Here is a 22,018-nt window from a genome sequence, read left to right on the forward strand (position 1 = left end):
CTCGTATTTGAGGCTCTAGACAATTGATACGATGTTGCGGCTGAGGAGACAACTGTCTCGAGCACAGGCTAGACAGGCTAAGGCTTCCTTATCAAGTGGCGAGAGGGAGGGGCTTTGCTCTGGGCTCTACGAACGAGATATACAATAGATTCATCCCGTGAGATCAGATTGGATCGTGTTGAGGAGGCATGGGTGTGGTGTGGTATCTGCAGGTAGGTAGTTTAAGGGGTCATCCACCCATGTGGATGGGCCTTGCACAAGGCTTCACATTGTGCAACTCAATGCCCTCATATCTTCACGAACCAGACATCATAGTCACACAGCGCCCCAACATCTTCCTGCAGTGCTTTGTTCCCAATTCTGTAATCATGTCTTTTGGAGTGTCGCACAGCCCAACGCCTCTTGCTTCCCTTGGACCTCTGACTCTCTCCACCTTCTTTATGGATGGATCCATCAGAAAAGAGACGGGTTCCATCCTTGATCCATCCATGCCTTCTTCTATCACTCCACCCTTTCTTCCATCAAATCCTGACTGTCTTTGCACTGGAACCAATACCTAATAAAGCTGCACAGGGAACGTAAATTAGTGCCTTGTCTTGGTGCTTGGGGGCCGGGCTATGGGTGGTCATGTACCGTTCCTTTACATCCATGGGGGCCTAGCTAATGGATGTCTTTCCCGCATCGTACTTTAATTAGGACATTAGGTCGGGTAGATTAGTAGCTCTCAGGCCCCTTCACCTTAAACCTCCACTACCTCCCACCCAACTTTACACACCACCCGGTACTGTACATACCTCTCGTCCAAGACAACTTAGCCCTGTGACGCCGCCATTGTTCGCTGCTACATACATACGTATTGTTTGAATTGTCATTCACGTACACGCACTCGCCGCTCTTTTCTTTCTTTCTTTCCTTCTTCTTTTCAATTCTTCTTTTGATTTCATTCAGACTATTTGTGGCTTTGCTCTTTCGATTTCCAAGCCTCCATAGATCAACGTCATTCAGTGTCGTCCATCACCCCACGAGAATCACCAACAACGCCCATCGAAGCCGAATAGCACAGTACCCTAAATATACGCCACGGCACCGCGTCGCATTACCATCGACCTCACAGCGCCTCTCTTTCCAACCGACGACTTCATCTGGTCTTCTGGCTCTTTGCTTGTTTCAACTTTGTTCCAGCGACCATCTCCGTATCACAATTCGCATAGCGCGGCCCGCGCAAGATCCCTCTCCGACGCCGATCCCTCCTTGGCTACTACCTCTCGCCCTCGACTCGCCGTCATTCTTGACGTCTGTTAACCATCACACATTATTTGCTTTCTTCCACCAAGACCGACAGCAGGCCTCCGTTTTGCACTGTACTTTATGCTCTCGCGCAACATACTGGCTTAGACAATCGCTTCTTCGATTCATAGGGATTTGCGACAGCTTGTTCACTTTCACATAAACTCAGCGCAGCAATCCTTCGACCTCCCCTGACTGTGCAGCTTTCGAGCGCTCTGGAACTATACCGAAACGACTGTCGTCTTGTATTCGCATCTGCAGTGCATCTTGGCCTCCCAAGTTCATGGTCTGCATGGAAACACGCCTCCATAGCTAGACTTTTATTCTAAAGCGACCACCATGTCGTCACGTCCGTCTCTACTGGACTTGCGATCGGATTCTTCGAACTCCAACCTTTCTACAGTCTCTAAACCCTTGCGCTCACCTCGCCTCCATGTTGCTGGCGAGGTTCCTCCTGAGCTGTCCCCCTTGGACGCTTTCGCCATGCAGAGTCGCCTACTCGCAAGGCAATTGCAAGAAAGCGCCAAAGAGGGCAACCGAATGAGTCGCCTTCCTCCTCTAACTGTTGAGAGCCCATTAATCGTTCAGGGCCGCTCTGAGTACTTTCGCTCATTGTCACAAGATTCAGGCTCCGAAGCCGGTGATCACCCTCCTCTGCGCCCTAGTTCTGGTCTCGCGGTAAGGACAGAGGTGGAGGATGCCTTTAGCGATGACGCTGAGCGCCCTGTGTCTATGCATCCACGAATGAGCCGAATACCGCCTACTCCCGATGAAGAGGTACCCGCAGTGCCTCCACGAGCTCCGTCTAGAGGACGGGTGTTGGATCATATTGATGAGACTGGCTCATTTTTCGGCGCCAGGAGGGAACGATCGCCCTCGCCATTACATAGTGATACGCAGTCCCAGTTTGACAAGCGAGTTGAATCATCTCCGTCTCGGAAAGACGATGCTGCCTCGCTACTTTCTGCCCGACGACCAAGCGGCTCGATCAGCGAATCAGTCACCGGTTCACCAGAAAAGCCCAAGCATTCATATGATGAACTCGGACTGGCGCCACCTCTGACCTCATTTCATCAAAGACGACGTACACCCAGCAATGTCTCATCTCCGGCATTGCCTACCGATGAGGATGGCTCTAGTGGCATGGCGGCTTCGTTTCACTCACTGCCTCCACGGAAGCTATCTTCTGCAAGTGCAATGACCTCCCCTGCGGTGGGCTCTTATCGACGATCGCCTTCCATTGGCTCCGAATCCTCTGCGCTTCCTCGACCGTCCTTCAACTTTTCAAGACCTATGAGCAGGTCTGGCACACCTGGTATGGAGCCACCCTTGAGACAAGCTTCCTCTGATAGCCAGCCTTCGTTCATTTTGGCTGATGAGTCGGTTCATACACCAGTGAGCATGCATAGTGAGGCATTCCTTGAGCAACAGGCCGAAGACCGCGATAAGGGTGCACCGTCCTACATCTATTCCAAATTCTCACTCCCGAGAGGCAAGGCCATTCAACGCGCGGAACCAGATGAAAATAATCCACAGGCTTCCTTCCATTGGGAACAACCCATGGTGCCCCCAAGCGACGTCCACCGATTTGAGAATGCCCCTCCACCATCACCTCCCACTCGACCTACAAGCTCCTCCGCCAATACCGTTCCAGACGATTCCCTGGCATCGGGTAGCTCAATGCCGAAGGCATCGATCGAGCTGAGAAAGGTTCAATCGGAAACAACACCGCCACCGATGCCCCAGCTATCTCCAACTGCAAGCAGACCATCAGTTGAGGAGCCGCGTGCATCAGAGGATGCGCCTAGAGGCCGAGGTCGAACGCCTGTGTCAATAGCCACCAGTGACACAGCAAGCACGATCAAACCACCCCCAACCGCTCGCTCGACAGCACCTACAGCATTGGAAATGAGTGCAGAAGAACACTTGGCGAAGGGTATCGCATGTCATGAAAGTGGGGATCTGAAAGAATCCACATACCACCTCAGATATGCAGCACGTCTAGGCGACCCGACCGCTATGCTTCTCTATGCGCTTGCCTGCCGTCATGGATGGGGTATGCGTGCTAATCAGAAAGAGGGCGTGGAATGGCTTAGAAAGGCCGCGGAATGCGCTAGTGTCGAGATCGCGGATGATGAGAGTCATGTAAAGGAGGGCAAGCATGTTGACGTTGTGGAACGAAGAACTCGAAAAGCCCAATTTGCTCTGAGCATTTACGAATTGGGAGTGAGTCACATGAATGGCTGGGGTATTGAGCAGGACAAGTCACTGGCTCTCCGTTGCTTCGAGATCGCTGGTAGTAGGTCTCCCAGATGAACCATTAACAGCCAATTGCTAACCAAGACCTTAGACTGGGGCGATGTCGATGCGCTGGCTGAAGCTGGCTTCTGTTATGCACAGGGTATTGGATGTAAGAAGAATCTGAAGAAGAGCGCCAAATTCTATCGCATGGCTGAAGCCAAGGGTATGAGCATGGTTGGGAATAGCTGGTAAGTCTTGACATCCAGAGCATATAACCCGCAATCCACCCTCGTGCTCACTAACATTAAACAGGATTCACAAGGCCAAATACGATGACGACGGCGAGTCAACCGCGTCCAAGAAAGACAAAAAGAAGGCCCGCAGCAAATCTCGAACCAGAACCATGTTTGGACTGAAGTGAGCTCACGAGCCGCTCCAGTGACACGCCTACTATGATAATGATGACATCTTCGACATACCCATTTTAATCGGAGTTTTTACTGGTTTTCCATTGCATTGGGGGGTTTATGGGATTTAGGAGGAATATTCTTGTGCTCCCTGTAACGTCTGCCCAGGGCTGGACCTGGGCCAGGTGAAGGAACTAGATTCAGTTCCGTGTTCAGCGTCAGATTCTAGATGAGGATTTTTAGTGAACATACCCCGATGAAAGGGTGATATGAATTATTATGCCTACTGCAGGCACAGCAAAGACACGGCTACTTGAATTGTAGTACGATGGTTGTCTATTCTATTCAACACGTTCTTGGACATTGCATCTCATATCCAGGGACTAGCGAAAAGCAGAGGCACTCAAGTCAGACAAAAACTTGCCTTTTCTTTTTTTATTTAAAATTAATTGCATTCGAAATATTGCATTGAGCTGTACTGGCATCATCAGTCACAACTCTGCCTGCCACAGATAATGGCCTGTTCAGTGACCCAGTGTGTAGTGTACTGGGATTGCGTGCTGTTACATGCCGTGGTCTACCTCATCTAAAGTTCCGATAGGATCTCTATTTAGCTGTCAACATCCATCTTCTCCTCCACGGGTACGTCTTCCACGCTAATGTACCGCTTGATCTCGTCCCTCTTGATGATCTTTTCGTTCAGCACCGCCGTCGTGCCCTTGGGGAAACGGTAACTCTGAAGCTTGGGCTCCTTCTCGTTGGGCTTGATGTAGTTTCTCTTGAGTGTTGTCTTGTCCTTGGTGATGATAGCCACGTCCACGTTTGAACCCGAGCCCAGATCGTTCCAGACACCGGCAAGAATGGCGTCGCTCGCCAGCTTCACGGCTTCCTCCTGGTTAAGATCGGGCTTCCACTGCGTCTCAAAGACACTCATAGCTGCCAAGCTACCACTGCCCATGGTAACATAGGGAAGCTTATCTGTGCTGCCGTGAGCGTGGACAGTGAAGAGGTGGGTGCCAGTAGGGTCGACGCCAGCAACGACCAGGTAGGCACCGATGTGGCCCTGGTAGCGGAAGAGGTGCTGCTTCAGGAGGGTCATGCAAGTGACGACGCGGGGCTTGCGACCTGTGGATAGGGAGTGCAGCTCGAGTTGAGAAGAGATGAGGGCGGTGGTGAACTCTGTGTCAGCGGCGGTACCGGCGCCAGCGCACCAAATCTGAGGAGAGATGTAGTGAAGCTTCTCGCAGTTCTTGTCGGCGACAATGGGACCGGATGTGGCTCGAGTATCGGCAGCAATCTAATGGAAAGGGTGTCAGTGCTGAGCTCTTGGTGGGATGGCGGTAGCTCCATTCAATGTCCGAAGACCGGTACTCGAGACAGCAAGGTATCACTTACCACAACACCACCATCAAATATACATCCAACAATAGTCGTTCCAGTGCTGGTAGCCTTGGGCAGAGGCACTCCTCGGGCGTGGAGAGCCGCATTGCGGTTGTAGTTTGAGAAGTCGAAGCCTGGCATTTTGAGCAACCTATGATTCCCCGATTGAAAATATCAAGATAGTTGATTTGCCCGAGTGCCTGTAGGATAATGCGGTATCGTGAGAAATGGTAAGATCGCTCGGGGTATCTTTTGCGATGGGGATGTTGCTGGTCGTTGAATTGCGAGACGAGTTGAGGTTAACAAGGCAGAGCTGATGACGAGGCTAAAAGCTGCCTCCAGCAGTTGAGCTTCACTGAGCACCTACAGCAGCATACAGCGGCGCGCTCTGATTGGTCGAACCTAATAGGCACGATAGGCAGACCACGCCCAGGCTGGAGCAGTACCTAACCAGTGGCTCAAACTTTAACACGTGAGGAGGAGTTTGGCAAGAGCATATCAAAGTCAATGAGTTAGTCGGGCAGTTTCGACTTGATATGAAGCTTCGTATCTAACCTAAACTCAAAACATCCCCAACTCTTAGAGGTATCATCTAAAATCATCAGCAACTGAATTTCTAAGTCTTCTGCGCCTCTAGGTGCATCAATCGGCCAATCACTATCTGTCAAAGCACGTCCCCCAGCCTACCACAGCCTGGGCCAAAGCTCCCCCCGGTCGCCCCAGCCCACTCCTATGCTGAAGGCAAATTTATGAACTTCAGGTCCTCTCTCCAAGGCCGGCTACTCTGCTACAGTCATGGCTTTCAGCTTTGGCAATTCAGGAAACGCCATGCTCGGGAGTACGGCAGGAGCAGGAGGACTGACTACAGGCCCTGATCTGGAGACAATCCAGACAGAGGTGAGTGCGCTATTCTTCTAACTTGATGGTTTCATTTTATAGTCTTGTTTGTTTTGTTGACTTCATGGACGTGATGCTAACCACACCCAATCTGTGCAGGACCTCGGTTTTCTCTCTATCGCCGGCGACGCCAAGGTTCGCCTTACATCCACGTGGTCATCTCTTCCATCCTCTACCGCGTCGCTTCTCAGCGTCGCTTCGCGCAAAGGTCTTGTCGCTGCTGCTGGACCCGACCAAGTTGTCATCGCCACAACCGAATCGGTGCGAAAAGCTTTCGAAAAGCCCAAAGATGGCGACTCAGATATTCGCGAGTTCGAGCCTCAGCTCAAGATCCCTATGCCGATGCGAGTTTCGCAATTATCCTTTACTGCGGATGAAAACTATTTAATCCTTTCCGCCGAATCTGGCGGCGGCTTGGCTGTCTATGAGGTTCAGAGTCTGTTATCGGGATCAACAAACTCGGCTTTCGAGCTATCAACGAACGGTGGAACCCTGAGAGCCATGATCCCGAACCCTACCCCTGAGAAGGCGGAGCTTTGCGCTATCGTAACGAACAACGGTAACTTGCACATGGCAAACCTGAAAGAACGGCAAATCAGCAGCGTTCTTAAAAACCAAGTTAGCTGTGTTAGCTGGAGCTCCAAAGGCAAGCAACTATGCGCTGGTCTGGGTGATGGCACAATTTTCCAGATGACTCCCGAAGGAGAAGGGAGAGGAGAGATCCCTAAGCCGCCGAGTGTGGGTGACTTTCATGGTACGTAACTGCAAGGTTTCGTTTAACGTCAAGTTTGGCTAACATCATCTCAGTATCATCTCTTACCTGGCTCGAGAACCACCTGTTCTTGTCCATCCATACTTCAAATAACGAATCACCGCCGACCTCTATCTACCATATCATTACGCGCCAACCACCATCATCTTTCAACTTTCAGAAGCTTACCGATCCTGTCGAGCCGTTTGGATCAGACAAGACACCACATCACTCGATTCTGCGACTCCGAGACTTTCCACCAGCTCTCCAAGATATGCTCATTGTCGCTTCTACCGCAGCCTCGGAAATGGGCGTTTTGAGCCGTTCCAAGACACCTTTGGCTACAGACAAGCCTGCAGATGCTATCACTGGAGTGTTCACGACGACAGAATTCTTGGATGATACCAAGAGACCAACATTGCCAATGACTGACTCCATGGATGATTCCACTCCGATTGGTGTAGCTCTCGATCTTTCCGGCAAGGACAAGGTCTACAAGCCCATTCCATCGGACGTCGAACTGGAAGAATCGCCAGGTCCACTGCCTGGGTTCTGGGTACTCACACATGAGGGTGTTCTCTGCGCTTGGTGGGTAGTCTATAACGACTCTATCAGACAGGGTACCTCGTATCCTCACTTGGCTGCGGTTGAGGGCACATCAGCGCCGACACCAGCTCCAGCAACCCAAGCCGGTCCTGCAGCTTCGGCATCGCCCTTTTCCAATCCTACCCCCTCCGCGTTTGGCTCGGCTTCGCAGCTTGGACAGAAGTCATCTCCATGGGGTGGTGCTAACACCGGTTCTGCTGCCCCTAGCACAGGGGGCGCCGTGTTTGGTTCAAGCGGCTTCAGCAATACTGCAGCCACCTCTGCTCCGGCATTCGGCAAGCCTAGTTCCATCGGCTTTGGGCAATCGTCCCAGCTAGGCGCGAAGAGCTCTCCTTGGGCATCAGCATCAGGTGGAGCGTCAGCTGTAACTCCTGCTTTTGGACAGTCAGGATTTTCGAGCTTCGCAAACAACAGCAATACCAGTCCTTTTGGCAAGGCGGCGTCCAATTCTCCATCAAGTGCTCCTGCATCGGGGGGCTTTGCTGGCTTCGCCAGCAAGAGTGGTTTTGCTTCTGTGAATAACAATAATAGTGGTAGCGTATTTGGCAGCGGCAGTCAACCCGCTGCCAATCCTTTCGGGTCCACCTCAAATACCGAAACAGCTTTCCCGGCCAAATCTGAACAATCTTCTGGCAGTCCTTTTGGGTCTACCCCTTTCAAGCTCCAGAGCTCCTTCAAGCCTGATGGATCTGCCAAGGACGACGCAGCTAAACCCGGCGGCTCTCTGTTTGGTAGCAATTTTGGATCAGCCCTTACCGATGCGACTAACAAACCTGAAGTTACGACGCCAACACCCAGGGATGAGGAAATGGACACTGCGGGAGCAACGGAGGAGACCCCCCAAGCAAAATCCAAGGACTCATTATTCCCTGCGCAACAAAGCCCCGAGTCCACAACGCCAACTACAACACCTGCGCCATCTAAGTTCGGTTTTGCAACATCGCCAGCCCCCCAGACATCAGCTTTTGGACAACCATCGAAGTTTGGCTCCACTGGTGGTGGGCTTTTTGGAAACAAGTCGGAGACACCGAAACCCAGTGGCGGTCTTTTTGGATCCCCCTCGAGTACCCCTAAGCCAAGCGGAGGGCTGTTCAGTTCAACCTCTGCGACACCCAAGGCTGGTGGAACCCTCTTCGGATCGCAGCAGAACACACCAAAGGCCAGTATTTTCGGAGGACAACAGAAGCCAAGCGGTTACACAGGAATCTTTGGGCAGAAGTCGGAGCCGTCTAAGGCTAAGAGCCCTGAGGCCGAGAACCCTAAAATCAAGGTAGAAGAAGATGACGCCCCGCTGCCTCCGGATACGACCAACAAGGCCAGCTTTGCTGTTGGTGAATCGTCTTCCTCATCAGCGGCATCCAAGACTGAAGCCGTTCCTCTGCCCCCAGACTTCATACCCAAACCTAAGTCTTCCTCGTCTGCTGCCAAAGCAGCTGAGGCCTCTGATGCCCCATTGCCGCCAGACTTTGTTAATGTATCCAAACCGACAGACAAGGAATCGGCTGCCTCTGCTGCCCCCCTGCCATCTGAACCAATCATTTCTACAAAACCAAGATCCGTTTTTGACAAACCAGATGGTACTCCAAAGGCACCCTCGAGCCTTTTCCCCGCCGTCGCCGGACCCCCTTCGGACGATAGTGATGATCTGGATGACGAAGACGACGACGAAGAGGAAGACGATGGTGAAGAGGAAGGAGAGGAAGATGATGATGACGGGTCTGAGGGCAGTGGTATCGATGTTGCCAAGGATCTGAGTCCGACAGTCAGCAACCTCACTCCCGGATATACACCTCAAAGCTCATTTGGTGGGCCTGGCGGGCATGCTCTTGGAAGCCCCCGAACAAATCAAGAAGGCTCACGGCCTTTGTTTGGCGAACTCAGCCGCAATGCCCCCGTGTTCCCAAGACCTAACGCGACCAGCCCCCGCTCCCCGAGTCCGGTTCGAGGGGCAGTGCCGAATAGGGTCCTCAGGTCAGAGAACATGAGATCTGTGAGTGCCCCAGGAATTGCCTCGCATCTCCTCGGGCATAGGCAGTCTCAGATGGGTGCTTCCATAACCAGCAGAGACGCTGGCTCGTCAGAAGACCCATTTGTAGCCCAGCATCGTAAATTAAAGGCCAAACAGGAGGCTGCAGAAACCCAGCCATTAGTTGACGAGGATGATGATGAGGTTCAGAAGCTTCTGGCATCAGACGTGGAAGGAAGTTTGACCCTGGATGAGTTCATTGCCCATTCGAACGTCGCTCCGCCTGCTAAGGAAAGCATTCCAAGCCAAGTCGAAGCAGTCTATCGTGATATTAATTCGATGATTGATACACTCGGTCTCAATGCGCGAACCGTCAAGTCATTCATCAAGGGCCACACGGAGAACTGCAAGCAGGGTGGACGCAGTAAAGAGGATCTTGACGACCCCGAAGACTGGGTTCTTTGCGAGATTGATGAGTTGGGGAACATCTTGGACAATGAACTGTACAATGATCTTGAGGACGGGCGGGTTCGTGACTTGGACGCTAAACTCGATGCTTGTCACGAACTTACCAGAGATATGCATCGCCTTCGAGCTAAGCAGGAGGACTTGAAACAAATCCTTATGATCAGAACCGACCCTGACCAGGCTGAAGTAACACGATCTATGCCTCTGAGTGCGGAGCAAGCAACACAGCAGAACGAACTGCGACGCGAGTTCGCCAAGTTTTCGAAGCTCTTGGCTGATGCGGAAGAAGCCTTAACGCTGCTCAAGACAAGAATTGCGTCCGCCTCTGGCGCTTCAGGCAAAGGCAAGGCAAACGTTCCTACGGTTGAGGCGGTCATACGTACTATTGGGAAGATGACGGCGATGGTTGAGAAGCGCAGCGGAGATATCGACGTTCTCGAAAACCAGCTGCGCAAAGTCAATCTCAACTCTACAAGCCGGGAGGGGTCTCCTATGGTGACACCACAGGGAAGGAGGAGCATCATGTTCTCCCCTGAAGGAACGCCCGTTAGAAATTTGCGGCATAGCTTTGCGGGCAGCATGTCTCTGGGTGCATCTGTGCGAGCCACTCCCCCACGCAAGAAACTTAGTGGCTTCAGTCGAGAGGAGAAGGGCGATTTAATGGAAAAGAGAACACGTCGGCAAGCGGTATTGGGCAAGCTGAAGAGCAGCGTCGAGAAGAGAGGTGTCAGTGTTTGGAATATGGAGGATATCGAATAATCAAGGACAATGACAGGATGGACATTATCACGGCGAAACAAGACAGAACATGGTGATGAATAGGGCATGGAGCAACCAAGCAACTGTATCTTAGATTTTAAATAGTGTATCAATTGGCCATACCAGCTACCCGGATAGCTAATGTATTTTCCCCCTGCAGTACACATTCCCTTTTTGATTCATGACAGTTCTCTGTAGCTAGTTGCATTGTGAGAATCGTAATTTCAACTCAATTAACCCATTTTGTCCACCCTATTACGACCAATTGATTTACCAAACAAACACCATTTTACTCCTCGGGTATCCTCAGACGTTGAATTTCATGAAGACATATGTTGTGCAAGCATTGAACTATGTGGTCAACTCACTCAGGCTGCTGGAGCAGGAGGAGCGGCAGATCGTGGGATGGCAGACTTGGGGTCGGTGGCTGGAGTATTGCTGGAGATATCGCGAGGAATGTTTGATGGGTTAGAGTGAACCCGGCAATGTTCCTTGTTCTTGTGCTCGGGGTGAGGTCGAGGAGTGTAGCTGAGAGGCCACTGTTAGGTGAGGGGAGCCTTGGATGAGAATTGGATCGACATACTTGACGAAGGAGAGCATCCTGAAAGGTTGTTGGTCTGTTGCCGTGTGTAAGTGGTAGATGTTGTTGACGGTGCTTTAGTGTATTTCTCAAAAGCCAATTGTTTGCTTTACGATGATGTTGATACTAATGATGAATTGGAGAAAAGATGGGAAGCTAACGAGTATTATATAGCTGATCTCTTCTCTGGTCAAATCAACTTACATACATTGCATTACAAACGATTGCTTGGCCGGACCGGTTGTGCTCTGGTGACTGACTGACAAGACCTTTGAATTGCACGTGTGACCGGCATCAACTTTGAGGATAGAGCAGGGGTTCGCCAAGGACTTTGAATTTGACTGGAGGACATGGGCGCAATACTGACGTCGTACGGGTTGCCCGGACAGGGAATTGATGGGATCTCTCAGCGGGGGTAGAGCGTGCGCGTGACCCCTGGAACGAGGAGGATGAAGTGCGCTGCAGCTGGTCTAGGGGATCCTAGTATGTGTATGATGGATTGGGGACGGGAATCTGGCGATGGACAACGACTGATTGGGTGCGTTGATATGGCCAGAGGCCGGCCCGGTGAATGAGTCTGTTCTATGAACACTTCCCGACTACGGAGTAGCAGGGGCACAATCTCGGCATCCTAGACAAGAGGCAAAACGGACTTGTCGAGAGATTCGTCTCATAAGCGAGCTTTCAAGGGCCTATGTCTGGTTGATGCGGCGCAAATGGTCCGAAGTCGCTCATTATCAGACCAGGTTCTGGTTTTACAAGATAAGACTCATAATTATTTACATGCTCTCAACAATTGCAATGCCCTCCCTCATGAAAGAATCCAACGCAGGCTGTCCTCGTGCAAAGCCACCTCGACTGACATTGTCACTGTTATCAGACCATGTTCTCATAATATCAGGTACGTACCTGCAGCTTCGCAGCCCAAACTCCGGTTCATCGTGAGTGGGGCCCGTGGTCTGAAGCCGACACCCACCGAAGCATGGGTCGGGCACGGTCGGCGGTCCCGGAGACGAGTGGAGAAATCTGCGCCGTCTCTTTCTGCAGGCAAGACTGACAGCCCGGGGTCCACTAATTCTTCACCTTGAATTATCCACTTTCTTCACCTTCCACTCACCGAATCTTCACCTCGGAGGGGCTTCAAAAAATTATTGTTTGCTTCGCTCATCACCGACGTACGTTTATACAATCACCACGCCTACTCACCAGTCTGCATATACATAATACCCACCACCGCAATGGCACCCACACAGCAGGCTGCGTGGAGAAAAGCTCCTACTGCAGAGGAAATTGCCAATCGTCAGGTAAACTTCAATTGAGCAATGCTGAATGCACTATAACCTAACTTTTGCGCCCAGACTGTTGGCATCAACAAGGAAACCGTCACAAACATCACCTCGACTGATTACCCAGGCCATCACCCTGGAGAAGACCTCGCATTCACGCTTGATCGTTTCCGCGATGCGTTTTCCGTAAAATTTCACCAGAACGATCAGTTCCTCGCCTCTTTCTCTCTTGTCGGAATCGACGCTTCGCTCGCAAACGCTTTTCGACGTATTCTACTCTCCGAGATCCCCACCCTCGCTATCGAGAACGTTTATATCGAGAACAACACCTCTGTCATTCAAGACGAGGTTCTCGCGCATCGTCTTGGACTCATCCCATTCAAGGGTGGCCGTGAGGGTCTGCACAACTTCCTCAAGTGGCACAAGAAGCCAGAGGCTGGCGAGGACCCTTATGCCGGCTGCTTCGACTGGAACACGGTCCGCCTCGAGCTTAACGTGACATGCACCGTCAATGAGGATGCTTCGCCCGCTGAGAACGACCCTCTCAAAGCTTACCATAACGCCCACGTTTATGCGCGCGACATCGTCTTCGTCCCTACTGGCAAGCAGGTCGAGTACTTCAGCGGCGAGGACGCCATTGCGCCCACGAACCCAGACATCTTGATCGCCAAGCTGCGACCCCGACAGACCATTAACCTCGCCATGCATATGCACAAGGGAATTGGATCCGATCACGCCAAGTTCTCTCCTGTCGCGACAGCCTCCTACCGTCTCCTACCTACCATTACCATTACCAAGCCTATCTTGGGCGCTGACGCCGAAAAGTTTGCCAAGTGCTTCCCCAAGGGTGTCATCGGCCTCGAAAAGGTTACGGCCGAGGAAGCTGCTCAGGCTGGTAGCGGTTATGAGGGCCAGGAGGGCGAGACCAAGGCCGTGGTCGTTGATGCAATGAAGGATACTGTCAGCCGAGAGGCTCTACGACACAAGGAGTTCGAGGGCAAGGTGAAGCTTGGCCGAAGGCGAGATCATTTTATCTTCTCCATCGAGAGCACAGGGCAGTGGGATAGCGATGAGCTTTTCCTCGAGTCAGTTAAGCACCTTAAGCTCAAGTGCAAGAAGCTTGAGCAGCAAGTTATCAACATGGCGAGGTAGCCAACTACATCGCAAGGATATTTCGGGTCTTGTTTGGCGCAGTATCATAATTTTTGGGTTGATTTGTTTTCTGCGGTCTCTACGGTTAGATAAAAAGGAATGATACCATGACCACATCATAATACTCGTCACCCGTTTCTTCTCTGCCCTCTAAAAAGGATACTCTTCTAGTATTTTTGAGTCGTCATCATATACCTCTCATTTATTAATCCAACGCCTAAAGATGCCCAAAAGCCCGAACGCCCCTTACTGACCACTTGACTGAGAATCAAGAACTTGTCTTGAACTTGAAGTAAAAGTTGAATTCAAGGGGGAACGCAGGATCAGTGACAACAACCTGTTGTCCGTCTTCGAGCCCAAGCTCTGTGAGGGTCTTACTCAGGTTCGGGCGCGTCTGCTCCTCCAAGCCTGGAGGAGATTGCATGTATAGAGTCTTTCCTTCGGCACGGATCGATGGCTTCTTTAATTGCGCTTCAGGGCGAATCGCGAATGAGTCGATTAACTCCTGCAGAGTGGATCTGGGATTGACTTCAAGAGGGCGAGCCTGGCGTCCACAGACAGGGCAGTCGTCCTTCTTCTCATGCTTGAAGGTGTATGTATAGATGCTATCATTGCCAGAGTACATCATATAGTTTGTGTCGAATCCAAGACAAGGGGCAGAGGTTGTCGCGATTTTAAAAGCCTCGTTGCAGCATGCAGCGGCGATGATAGCATTGGTAGATGCAATCGCCGGAATAATGTTCTTGATGGTTCCTTGCGTTAACGAATAAGTGACACCAGGGATGCCGAACTCTTCCGCACGAGTAAGTGCTTTTTGGAATAGCCAGGTTACATGCTCTGGGTCATCCTTATCGAGCTTCGGGAATGGCTTTTCTTGCTCCCAAGCAATAACGTGGGCCCATTCGATGCAGTGCTCGGGTTGTCGTGGGATTGAGGCGATAGTACACAGAGGAACAGCGGCGCGCGGGGCGTGCATATCCAGCTGGCACTCAATGCAGGATGTCATAGATGGGAGGATGACTCGCGCCTGTCCCTTGAAACCTTCAGTGCCACCATCAATGAGGGGCTTTATCGCATCGGGGTCTTCAGCTTCTTCGGCAATAGAAACAAGCATGGCGTTGATCCAACGGCGGGCCTCGATGCTGTCTAGCCCGCAAATTACAAGCTGGAACTGCTTGTAAAACTCCTCGTCGAAGTCCTGGATACGGTTGTTGTGAGCTGTGATGGAGACGCCCTTAACTCTCTTCTGGACGAAAGTAGCGGCAACCTCTGCTTTGTATTTGCCAACATCATCTTTTCGGAATAAGAACTGGCGGTTGAGGTTGGAAATATCGATGGTATCTAGAGCAAGATGAGCCAGCGACCTTTAATAGAAAAGACGATTCACAAACCCATGTCTATTACGTGGATGTTCCTGAATCTAGACATGGCAAGATTCTTGAGAATTTCACATCCTAGGCCTCCTGCGCCGCTGTATTGTGGCAGTTAGTGAGTTGGACAATTGAGTCTTTCAAGAAAGATGACTGACATGACACTATACAAATTAGTATGGCTTTCCATAGGATGTAACATGTGTACATCAACACTCACAGAACTTTGAACGTTTCAAACTGCGCCAGAAACTCCGGCGCAGTAGCATCGGGATCGGTATATGGTCCTGCGTTACGGCGGATTTGGTCGAGGTATTTCCTTGCCTTGCGGTCAGTTGTTTGTGGTTTCAAGAGCTCCAACAGCTCCCAGCTGAAAGGTCTTACCATCGTGCGTCTTCGTAGCCGCCGGCAGCTTCCTGAGCCACACTAGCCATATTGAAGATTTTCAATGACTTTGTAGAAGAACAACAAGCCAAATGAATGTATGAGCAGGTTCGCAGGGAGATATGTAAGATCAGAGAGTGGTCCGTAGCTTGGTTACTAAGGTAAGGAGCTCTGAAGGGATCCGTGCGTGGGGAGGATCGTCATTGCCTGGAGCTGGCTCGGTGAAGCTCGGTGAAGGTGGGGTCAAGGTGAGTAATGCTTCGAGCACCTAAACCTAAACACCAGGCAATAATGTATACCTCTATCAAGCTTTCAAAGTTCAAACAGCATGACATTTCGTGGACAACCCGCCAGATTAAACTACACAGACTAGAATGGACGACCTTCTCACCCCTGTGAGCACAACCTACCTCAAACCTCGGAATGAGCCTGAGCCACTTTTCACAGAGATTGAGCCAGCTTCAACCCAAAAGAAACCAGCCAGCATCAGTGACAAGTCGACGGCTGATGAAATTATCGATGCCTTAAAAAGTCAGCCAGACTACGATACACTTATTTCGGTACTGAGTTTTCTAAATAACCCAAAATCTGCGTCGAGTAACTTCTCATTCTCAACACCCAATCCCAAAACTGCGTCTATCATCCATTTGCTGGTCTCGGAAATCGCATCAAATTACTGGACACTTTTACTTGAGGGAAACATCGAAGATGATACAAAGGGCAAAACGGAACTTCCGCGAGATGCGGATCTTTTTCTTGGCTGTCTACGCAGTCTGACAGGTCTTAACGCTGTCATCACACAACTGCGAGTTCTCATTCAAGAGTCACGGCTAGGGGGGAAAGAAGAGAAGAGAGTAGACTTATCAATCAACGCCGGCATTCTGTTGAGTATTCTATCTTCCATTATTGGTAGTGCCCGGTCAATTCCCACGATGTGGAGCTCATCGACCAAAGGAATTTCCAATGCCGCTCTGCAAAGAGTTCAGTGTCAGAAACTTGCATCAATTCTGACGAACGGTCAGATTGTGTCAATCGCAGCGGAAGCTTTAGAAGTCATGGGACGCGATCAAGTCGACGATGGGGTTCACTGGATTGCTGACGGACTAGGATATAGCAGATGGGTAGGAAATGCTATTGTGTCATGGGTTCGTTCATCACCTGAACCCGATGGCATGACCTTCGCTTGTGAGTTGTTCCAGAAGTCGCTGTCGCTGCACCATTCAGGTAAGACACATAAGGATTCCAACTATTGATACTTGCTGATGCTTATTCCGCAGAAACTCTTATCAAAATTGCAATCGACGGACTTCTTCTTTCCAAAAGAAACTCAATTTCAACCTTCATACAACTTGCTCTCAGCCAACATCGAACTTGTAAGAAGGTATTCCATATTTTACTCCAGCACCTTTCACAGAAATACTTGAATCGTCTGAGCCTGGAAGACACACACCCCGACGACAAGGTTTCTGCCGTTGCTGGGCTTCTCATGGAAGTCGCATTGAATGACGAAACGAGAAGAGATGTTCTTATCAACTGGTGTGCATCTTCATCAGGTGCTGGTGTTGGCGATGGAGTAGGTATACGCCGAGCTGTCGTAGCTGCGCTCGCACAAGACCGAGAAGCGATTACTGCAGTACTGGAGAAAAGCATTGCACAATTTGGAGATGAGCTGTACATCAGACATTCAGCAATGCTTCAGCAAGATGGTAACGACTATCCCGACGTGTTTCATCTACATGCTTGCTGACATTTTGTAGCACATACCCAAATCCTGCTCCTTGCCGCTGGCTACGTACACAGAGTCTCTCCAATGAAATTGACGTTGCTCATGCGAGTGGGCACATACATGAACACCATCTCCAATCGCATCGGTTCCACACAGCCTAGAGCTCAGTTTCTTGGTTTGGTAGTTGGGGAATCGTTGTCTGCTCTGATCGATGATAAGAAGCAGAGGCTCGATTTCAAGATGGAGCAGACAGAAACAGAGGAAGCGCAGCAATTAAAGAGTCTAACCAAGGTTTCTGATCGTGTTGGCCCTATCGACCCTATCCTATTCGACCACGCAATTGAGACTATCCCTCAGAAGCGAAAACCTTCAACGCCAAGCGAGGCTCTTCAAAAGAAAGCCAAGCAAAAGAAGAAGCCTGTTGTTACTGAAGCCAAGCCAAAAGCTATCATCGAGGAGATTGATTCTTCAGAAGAGGACGACGATCTCGCCCCTTACTCGAAGGACTCTGACCCTGAAGACTCGGATGACGACGCAACACTTGTACAACGCAACAAGCCCAAACCACCTGTTTATATCAGAGATCTCATCTCGTATTTCAGAGACTCTGAATCATACGACAAACAGTTGCTTGCTTTACAGACAGCTCCAATTCTCATCAGACGCAAGGCCAATTATGGAACCGAGGTAAGTTTCCACGCTGATGAGTTGGCTGGGCTTTTGGTGGGCATACAAGACAAGTTTGAGATCGAAAATTTCGATGATTTACGGTTACACGGTATGGTAGCGCTTGTTGTCTCTCAACCCAAGACTATGGCCCCGTGGTTTGCTCGAACTTTCTTCGAGGGTGACTATTCCCTCCACCAACGGACATCAATACTTGTCACATTGGGCCTGTCAGCCCGAGAACTGGCGGGTTTCGAAGTATCTCAATACCAGTCGGCTGCTGCCTTTCCCTCAAAGCGGCTACCTGAAAAGATGGAGCAACTTTATATTGGCTCGGGAAATGATGGCAGAGCCCTGCCGTCGTCCCAGCTGAAAGCGCTCCCATCAACTGCTCTCGAGAATATTTCACAGTCGCTGACATCTTCATTCCTTGCCCCGCTTGCTGCAGAAGCAGCCGATGCCAACACAGGTCCTGATATTTTGAAGCTTCAAAGCTTCACGGCCCGCTACAAGTCCAAATCTAGTTCCAAACCTCGTATGCGTGCTATTCCCAATACGACTGCCGCTCTGCTTGCGACATCCTTCTTCTCCCCACTCACGGCACATTTCCAGGTCGCGCTTCGTTCTGCCAAACCAATCATACTCAACCATGCACTTCTGGCGCTCTACCTACAGACGTTAGGTATTGTTGTTCACGCCGCTGGACCCTCCACACTTTCGCTGCCACAGTTGACCGCGGAGCTATGGGACTTGCTTCTGGGCGTTCGTGTACATGTTTTTGGCGATCTCGGCGCCATGAAAGGGTGGCTCGTAGCTATGGCGTCCCTGCTGGAAGTAAATGGCGGCAGCATGCGTCGGCTTTGTGAAACCCAAGGCAGAGAGGTAATGGAGACTAGGGAATGGGTCGCAATGGTGTTCGAGAAGACTAGAGGGGAGGATGGTGGGGAGGAGAACGAGGTCAAAATGCTGGCGGCAGGAGTTTTGATCAGGTTGGGAGAGGCCATCGAAAGGTACCAAGCTTTGCTAATGGGAGACCTGGTCGGATTCCAATAAGCTAAATGCAGGAGCTTGGTGAATGGGGGGAAAATTTTGAATATTCTATTCGTGATTTATTATGATCATATATCGCATTGCACAATATCCAGCTTTTAACCAGTATTCAATGTAATGGCAAGCCATTTCCGAACTCCATGATCACACGGTGTTATATAATTAATTCCCATATACATTCGTGAATGTCTTCAAGGGGTCTCAATAGACTCCATCCTTGTCGTGCTCGCTCTTCGAAGTGGAAGACCCGACAAGTATGTATTCGCGTGGCTGAGATGATCGCTTAGGCTCATGGCCATGCGCCGAAGCTCCTCCTTGACATGTTCTGATGAGGCCTGGCCTTCCATAACTTGGGGTGAGGGTGCAGTAGGTGCAGGCGGAAGGAATGGCTGTTGTTGTTGATAAGATCGAGGGTAGTCGTCCCGAACTGGTGACCGATCTAGTTGAGGCTGAAGTGGAGGAGGTTGAAGTTCAGGGGCGGCAAGCGTTTGTGGAGTGAAAGATTCAGGATCGGTATCGGCGAACTCGCTAAGGGAGTAAGGTCTTTCACTCGGGGCGTTCCCGTTGGTCTGGGAAGATTGGGGTTGTCCCTGGGGTTGTCCCTGGGGTTGATATAGGGGTAACTGTGTTTGCTGGTAGGACATCTGAGGATCATGTCGCTGGGTGTTATTGAGCGAAAGGTCCGCAACCGCATTTGCAAACTCAGAATCATCAGATACATAGATGGATGGTTCTCGTATACTGTTGGGCATAAGGTAAAGAGAGGCGTGCTTTTCTAGCTGGAAAGGATCGGCCCCTCCTAACTCTGAGCCAGCCAATGATCCTACGTCCGAGTGTGATGTGGACGGCCTTGTATAGTCGCTCATAGGAATGGGATCAGCTAGACCCATGTCTAAGTCAATGAGACTGCCTGACGACGCTCGGTTGTTGACTGGGGAGGGAACCGCAAGGTCATTGAACTGCGCCGAAGGCTGGATTGGCTCTGTCGGAGGGTGGATCAGGCGGCTGGTACTTGGCCCTTGGTCATCGTTGAACGGAAATCTGAACATTTCGGGGTTTGCTGAGGCGGGAGGGGCCATGGAGGGGAACTTCCAATCTCGTGTTCTGCGGTTGTTGTTCATCATATCTGCTGGATCACTAAGTGGTGGTTTATTATAGGAGACATCTCCAAAGTCATAGTCGGTCGATGCTCTGGGATCTCCAGCTCTGATTGTGTTCAGGTCAACAAATTCGGAGAGGTTGCTACCATCTAGGGACATGTCAAGATCAATCAGGGATTCTCTCACTCCAGGGGACTGAGATGAGTCGTCTCTTAGCGGTAAATCCGACGCAGGAGGGGGGGGTGGAGGGGTGAAATCGGCAGTAGGCGGAGGAAACGGACGACCATAATATGCTCGTGAGTTATCCTCGTAGTTCGATATCGTATTTGGGTCAAATAGCTTTTCTAGTGGTGCCTTGACGGAAGGAAGGTGAGGTGGCGGACGTCGACGTGATTTTGGCTTTTGGGTTCTAGAAGCATCGTCGAATTCATCCTGCTTGAAGTCGACGTTGGAGCCATAAACATCAAACACAGCTTGAGCGTCGCCAGTTTGGAGCACCTGTTGATCGAACGCAGCGGTTGTACTGAAGTTCCACTCATCATTGTCCAAGGCCAGGCTAGCGAGGTCAGATGGCCCTTGGGCTCCTCCTGCGGAGAAGAGAGACTTGCGAACACCACCTTGAGCTTCCCACAACTTGTAGCCTCTAACCAAGTGTGCCAAGCTCGAAGCAGGATAAGCATCCTGTGTGTTGAATATGTAACGGTGTCTCTGAATTTGCTCAATTGGTGGGCGTTTCTTAGGGTCATCAACCAAGCAATACGCCACGAGGTCCTTCAACCCTTGGGAATATCGGTCGCCTTCAAGTCGAGGGATGTGTTGTTTGAGGTATGAGCCTAGTCTGTTGAAGTCCATCATGCCTGCAGCTACGCTTGGTGGTAGACCCGATGCAATTTCATAGACCATGGCGCCAAAAGCCCATATATCCACCTCAGTACCATAAGAAGCCGCAGGGTCGAACAGTTCTGGGGCCATCCAATGGGGTGTACCAATGACTGTTGAGCGCTTGTCGAATTTGGTTTCGATAACACCAGCAACTCCAAAATCACAAAGCTGAACGTTTCCCTCCTCCGTGACTAAGATATTGGCACACTTGATGTCTCTGTGGATGATACCCTGGCCGTGAACCCAGTAGACAGCTTCGGCCACTTCGCGCAAAATGGGAATAATCCATTTCTCCTGAAGGCCGCCTGGTGAGGTTGGTTTCATAAGGGTAGCCACGCTGCCTCCAGCGCAGTATTCTGTAATCATCCACATGGACTGCCCGACAGGAAGAGCATCGATAACATGATTGATGTTCTTGGCGCCACTGTTGCTGAGCAGTTGCAGGGCACTAATTTCCTTGAGCAAGTCGCTATATGTATCGGCGAGCTTGGGGTTAACTGTGTCACTCTCTTCAATGTCAATGATCTTGACGGCAACCAGCTGATTCGTTGTTAGAGAGGTGGCCTTGTAGACCCGACCAAAACTGCCTTTGCCAATGAGCTCTGAAAGTCGATACTGTGGAGGGTCCTTTCCGACTTTTGAGCACTGCTCGGCAACCACTTTTTGCATTTTCTTTGCATCTTCAATCGCTTTCTGCTTTGTGACCGAAAAGTCCGGTCCTCTGACTTGGAGCGACGCCATGATGATGAATGTTGTGAGGCCTGTCTCGGGTTGCTTAGCAGGGGATGTGTAACTAAGCTAAGATCGCTTGAGCTTGATATGCCTGGTTGGTTCACTTCATGATAGCCTGGACATGTGATGCAAGTGAGAGGAGATGGAAATTGGACTGAGTGCGAGCTATGAGAAAGAAGGCGAGGAGTGATGAGTGGAGGTGAGTTTTTGGCGATGTCGAAAGCGTTGAATGAATTGGGTTTGTTGTAACATTCAATGTTGCATATTTGGAAAGGGGCCTTTGACGCTTTCCCTAAGTTACAGGTCACGGTGGTAGCCAATGAGCGGA

At 50.7% G+C, this 22,018-nt stretch overlaps 8 protein-coding genes across 12 annotated transcripts; 4 read left to right on the forward strand and 4 right to left on the reverse strand.

Annotated features, from left to right (window-relative positions):
- Positions 1-299: 299 nt before the first annotated feature.
- On the forward strand, positions 300-4,438 carry FOIG_01223 (uncharacterized protein). Of its 4 annotated transcripts, XM_031197964.1 has the most exons (4): positions 300-2,602; positions 2,684-3,586; positions 3,638-3,776; positions 3,841-4,409. In XM_031197964.1, exons 1-4 carry the CDS (start codon positions 1,627-1,629, stop codon positions 3,947-3,949), a joined length of 2,127 nt encoding a protein of 708 aa, XP_031073731.1. In that variant the 5' UTR covers positions 300-1,626; the 3' UTR covers positions 3,950-4,409. The 4 variants fall into 4 exon arrangements, with proteins under 4 accessions (XP_031073731.1, XP_031073730.1, XP_031073733.1 ...); XM_031197963.1 differs by having other exon boundaries at positions 300-3,586; positions 3,841-4,438; XM_031197966.1 differs by having other exon boundaries at positions 300-3,776.
- Positions 3,763-5,881, reverse strand: FOIG_01224 (proteasome component PUP1). Its single transcript, XM_031197967.1, has 2 exons — positions 5,331-5,881; positions 3,763-5,232 (listed from the first exon to the last, which is right to left on the reverse strand). The coding sequence occupies exons 1-2, from the start codon at positions 5,454-5,456 to the stop codon at positions 4,546-4,548; spliced, it is 813 nt and encodes a 270-aa protein (XP_031073734.1). The 5' UTR covers positions 5,457-5,881; the 3' UTR covers positions 3,763-4,545.
- Positions 5,804-11,875, forward strand: FOIG_01225 (uncharacterized protein). Its single transcript, XM_031197968.1, has 3 exons — positions 5,804-6,212; positions 6,312-6,966; positions 7,020-11,875. Exons 1-3 carry the CDS (start codon positions 6,111-6,113, stop codon positions 10,760-10,762), a joined length of 4,500 nt encoding a protein of 1,499 aa, XP_031073735.1. The 5' UTR covers positions 5,804-6,110; the 3' UTR covers positions 10,763-11,875.
- On the reverse strand, positions 10,813-12,076 carry FOIG_01226 (uncharacterized protein). Of its 2 annotated transcripts, none has more exons than XM_031197969.1 (3): positions 11,551-12,076; positions 11,346-11,498; positions 10,813-11,290 (listed from the first exon to the last, which is right to left on the reverse strand). In XM_031197969.1, exons 2-3 carry the CDS (start codon positions 11,360-11,362, stop codon positions 11,131-11,133), a joined length of 177 nt encoding a protein of 58 aa, XP_031073736.1. In that variant the 5' UTR covers positions 11,363-11,498; positions 11,551-12,076; the 3' UTR covers positions 10,813-11,130. The 2 variants fall into 2 exon arrangements, with proteins under 2 accessions (XP_031073736.1, XP_031073737.1); XM_031197970.1 differs by having other exon boundaries at positions 11,547-11,990.
- Positions 12,032-15,088, forward strand: FOIG_01227 (DNA-directed RNA polymerase I and III subunit RPAC1). The gene is made up of 2 exons (XM_031197971.1): positions 12,032-12,646; positions 12,701-15,088. Exons 1-2 carry the CDS (start codon positions 12,581-12,583, stop codon positions 13,778-13,780), a joined length of 1,146 nt encoding a protein of 381 aa, XP_031073738.1. The 5' UTR covers positions 12,032-12,580; the 3' UTR covers positions 13,781-15,088.
- Positions 12,909-15,705, reverse strand: FOIG_01228 (ubiquitin-activating enzyme E1 C). Its single transcript, XM_031197972.1, has 5 exons — positions 15,535-15,705; positions 15,371-15,469; positions 15,309-15,314; positions 15,172-15,251; positions 12,909-15,121 (listed from the first exon to the last, which is right to left on the reverse strand). The coding sequence occupies exons 1-5, from the start codon at positions 15,582-15,584 to the stop codon at positions 14,049-14,051; spliced, it is 1,308 nt and encodes a 435-aa protein (XP_031073739.1). The 5' UTR covers positions 15,585-15,705; the 3' UTR covers positions 12,909-14,048.
- Positions 15,706-15,805: 100 nt separating this feature from the next.
- On the forward strand, positions 15,806-21,935 carry FOIG_01229 (uncharacterized protein). Its single transcript, XM_031197973.1, has 3 exons — positions 15,806-16,758; positions 16,812-17,240; positions 17,292-21,935. The coding sequence occupies exons 1-3, from the start codon at positions 15,909-15,911 to the stop codon at positions 18,977-18,979; spliced, it is 2,967 nt and encodes a 988-aa protein (XP_031073740.1). The 5' UTR covers positions 15,806-15,908; the 3' UTR covers positions 18,980-21,935.
- On the reverse strand, positions 17,978-21,952 carry FOIG_01230 (STE/STE20/YSK protein kinase). Its single transcript, XM_031197974.1, has one exon. It carries the CDS (start codon positions 21,697-21,699, stop codon positions 19,168-19,170), a length of 2,532 nt encoding a protein of 843 aa, XP_031073741.1. The 5' UTR covers positions 21,700-21,952; the 3' UTR covers positions 17,978-19,167.
- Between the last annotated feature and the right edge of the window lie 66 nt (positions 21,953-22,018).

Source organism: Fusarium odoratissimum (assembly GCF_000260195.1).
Source record: "Fusarium odoratissimum NRRL 54006 unplaced genomic scaffold supercont1.1, whole genome shotgun sequence".
In the NCBI taxonomy this organism is placed as follows: Eukaryota; Fungi; Ascomycota; class Sordariomycetes; order Hypocreales; family Nectriaceae; genus Fusarium; species Fusarium odoratissimum.

What these genes read in the sequence shown, in the direction of transcription:
- FOIG_01225 (XM_031197968.1), top strand. Translation starts at nt 6,111, where the DNA reads ATGGCTTTCAGCTTTGGCAATTCAGGAAACGCCATGCTCGGGAGTACG. An exon ending in TGGAGACAATCCAGACAGAG is followed by an intron (nt 6,213 to 6,311) that starts GTGAGTGCGCTA and finishes CAATCTGTGCAG; the next exon opens with GACCTCGGTTTTCTCTCTAT. An exon ending in GAGTGTGGGTGACTTTCATG is followed by an intron (nt 6,967 to 7,019) that starts GTACGTAACTGC and finishes ACATCATCTCAG; the next exon opens with TATCATCTCTTACCTGGCTC.
- FOIG_01223 (XM_031197963.1), top strand. Translation starts at nt 1,627, where the DNA reads ATGTCGTCACGTCCGTCTCTACTGGACTTGCGATCGGATTCTTCGAAC. An exon ending in TTGCTTCGAGATCGCTGGTA is followed by an intron (nt 3,587 to 3,637) that starts GTAGGTCTCCCA and finishes CCAAGACCTTAG; the next exon opens with ACTGGGGCGATGTCGATGCG. An exon ending in AGCATGGTTGGGAATAGCTG is followed by an intron (nt 3,777 to 3,840) that starts GTAAGTCTTGAC and finishes AACATTAAACAG; the next exon opens with GATTCACAAGGCCAAATACG.
- FOIG_01229 (XM_031197973.1), top strand. Translation starts at nt 15,909, where the DNA reads ATGGACGACCTTCTCACCCCTGTGAGCACAACCTACCTCAAACCTCGG. An exon ending in GCTGTCGCTGCACCATTCAG is followed by an intron (nt 16,759 to 16,811) that starts GTAAGACACATA and finishes CTTATTCCGCAG; the next exon opens with AAACTCTTATCAAAATTGCA. An exon ending in AGCAATGCTTCAGCAAGATG is followed by an intron (nt 17,241 to 17,291) that starts GTAACGACTATC and finishes GACATTTTGTAG; the next exon opens with CACATACCCAAATCCTGCTC.
- FOIG_01224 (XM_031197967.1), bottom strand. Translation starts at nt 5,456, where the DNA reads ATGCCAGGCTTCGACTTCTCAAACTACAACCGCAATGCGGCTCTCCAC. An exon ending in TATTTGATGGTGGTGTTGTG is followed by an intron (nt 5,233 to 5,330) that starts GTAAGTGATACC and finishes CCTTTCCATTAG; the next exon opens with ATTGCTGCCGATACTCGAGC.
- FOIG_01230 (XM_031197974.1), bottom strand. Translation starts at nt 21,699, where the DNA reads ATGGCGTCGCTCCAAGTCAGAGGACCGGACTTTTCGGTCACAAAGCAG.
- FOIG_01228 (XM_031197972.1), bottom strand. Translation starts at nt 15,584, where the DNA reads ATGGCTAGTGTGGCTCAGGAAGCTGCCGGCGGCTACGAAGACGCACGA. An exon ending in GGCTACGAAGACGCACGATG is followed by an intron (nt 15,470 to 15,534) that starts GTAAGACCTTTC and finishes CCGCAAGGCAAG; the next exon opens with GAAATACCTCGACCAAATCC. An exon ending in CATCCACGTAATAGACATGG is followed by an intron (nt 15,122 to 15,171) that starts GTTTGTGAATCG and finishes ATCTTGCTCTAG; the next exon opens with ATACCATCGATATTTCCAAC.
- FOIG_01227 (XM_031197971.1), top strand. Translation starts at nt 12,581, where the DNA reads ATGGCACCCACACAGCAGGCTGCGTGGAGAAAAGCTCCTACTGCAGAG. An exon ending in AGGAAATTGCCAATCGTCAG is followed by an intron (nt 12,647 to 12,700) that starts GTAAACTTCAAT and finishes TTTTGCGCCCAG; the next exon opens with ACTGTTGGCATCAACAAGGA.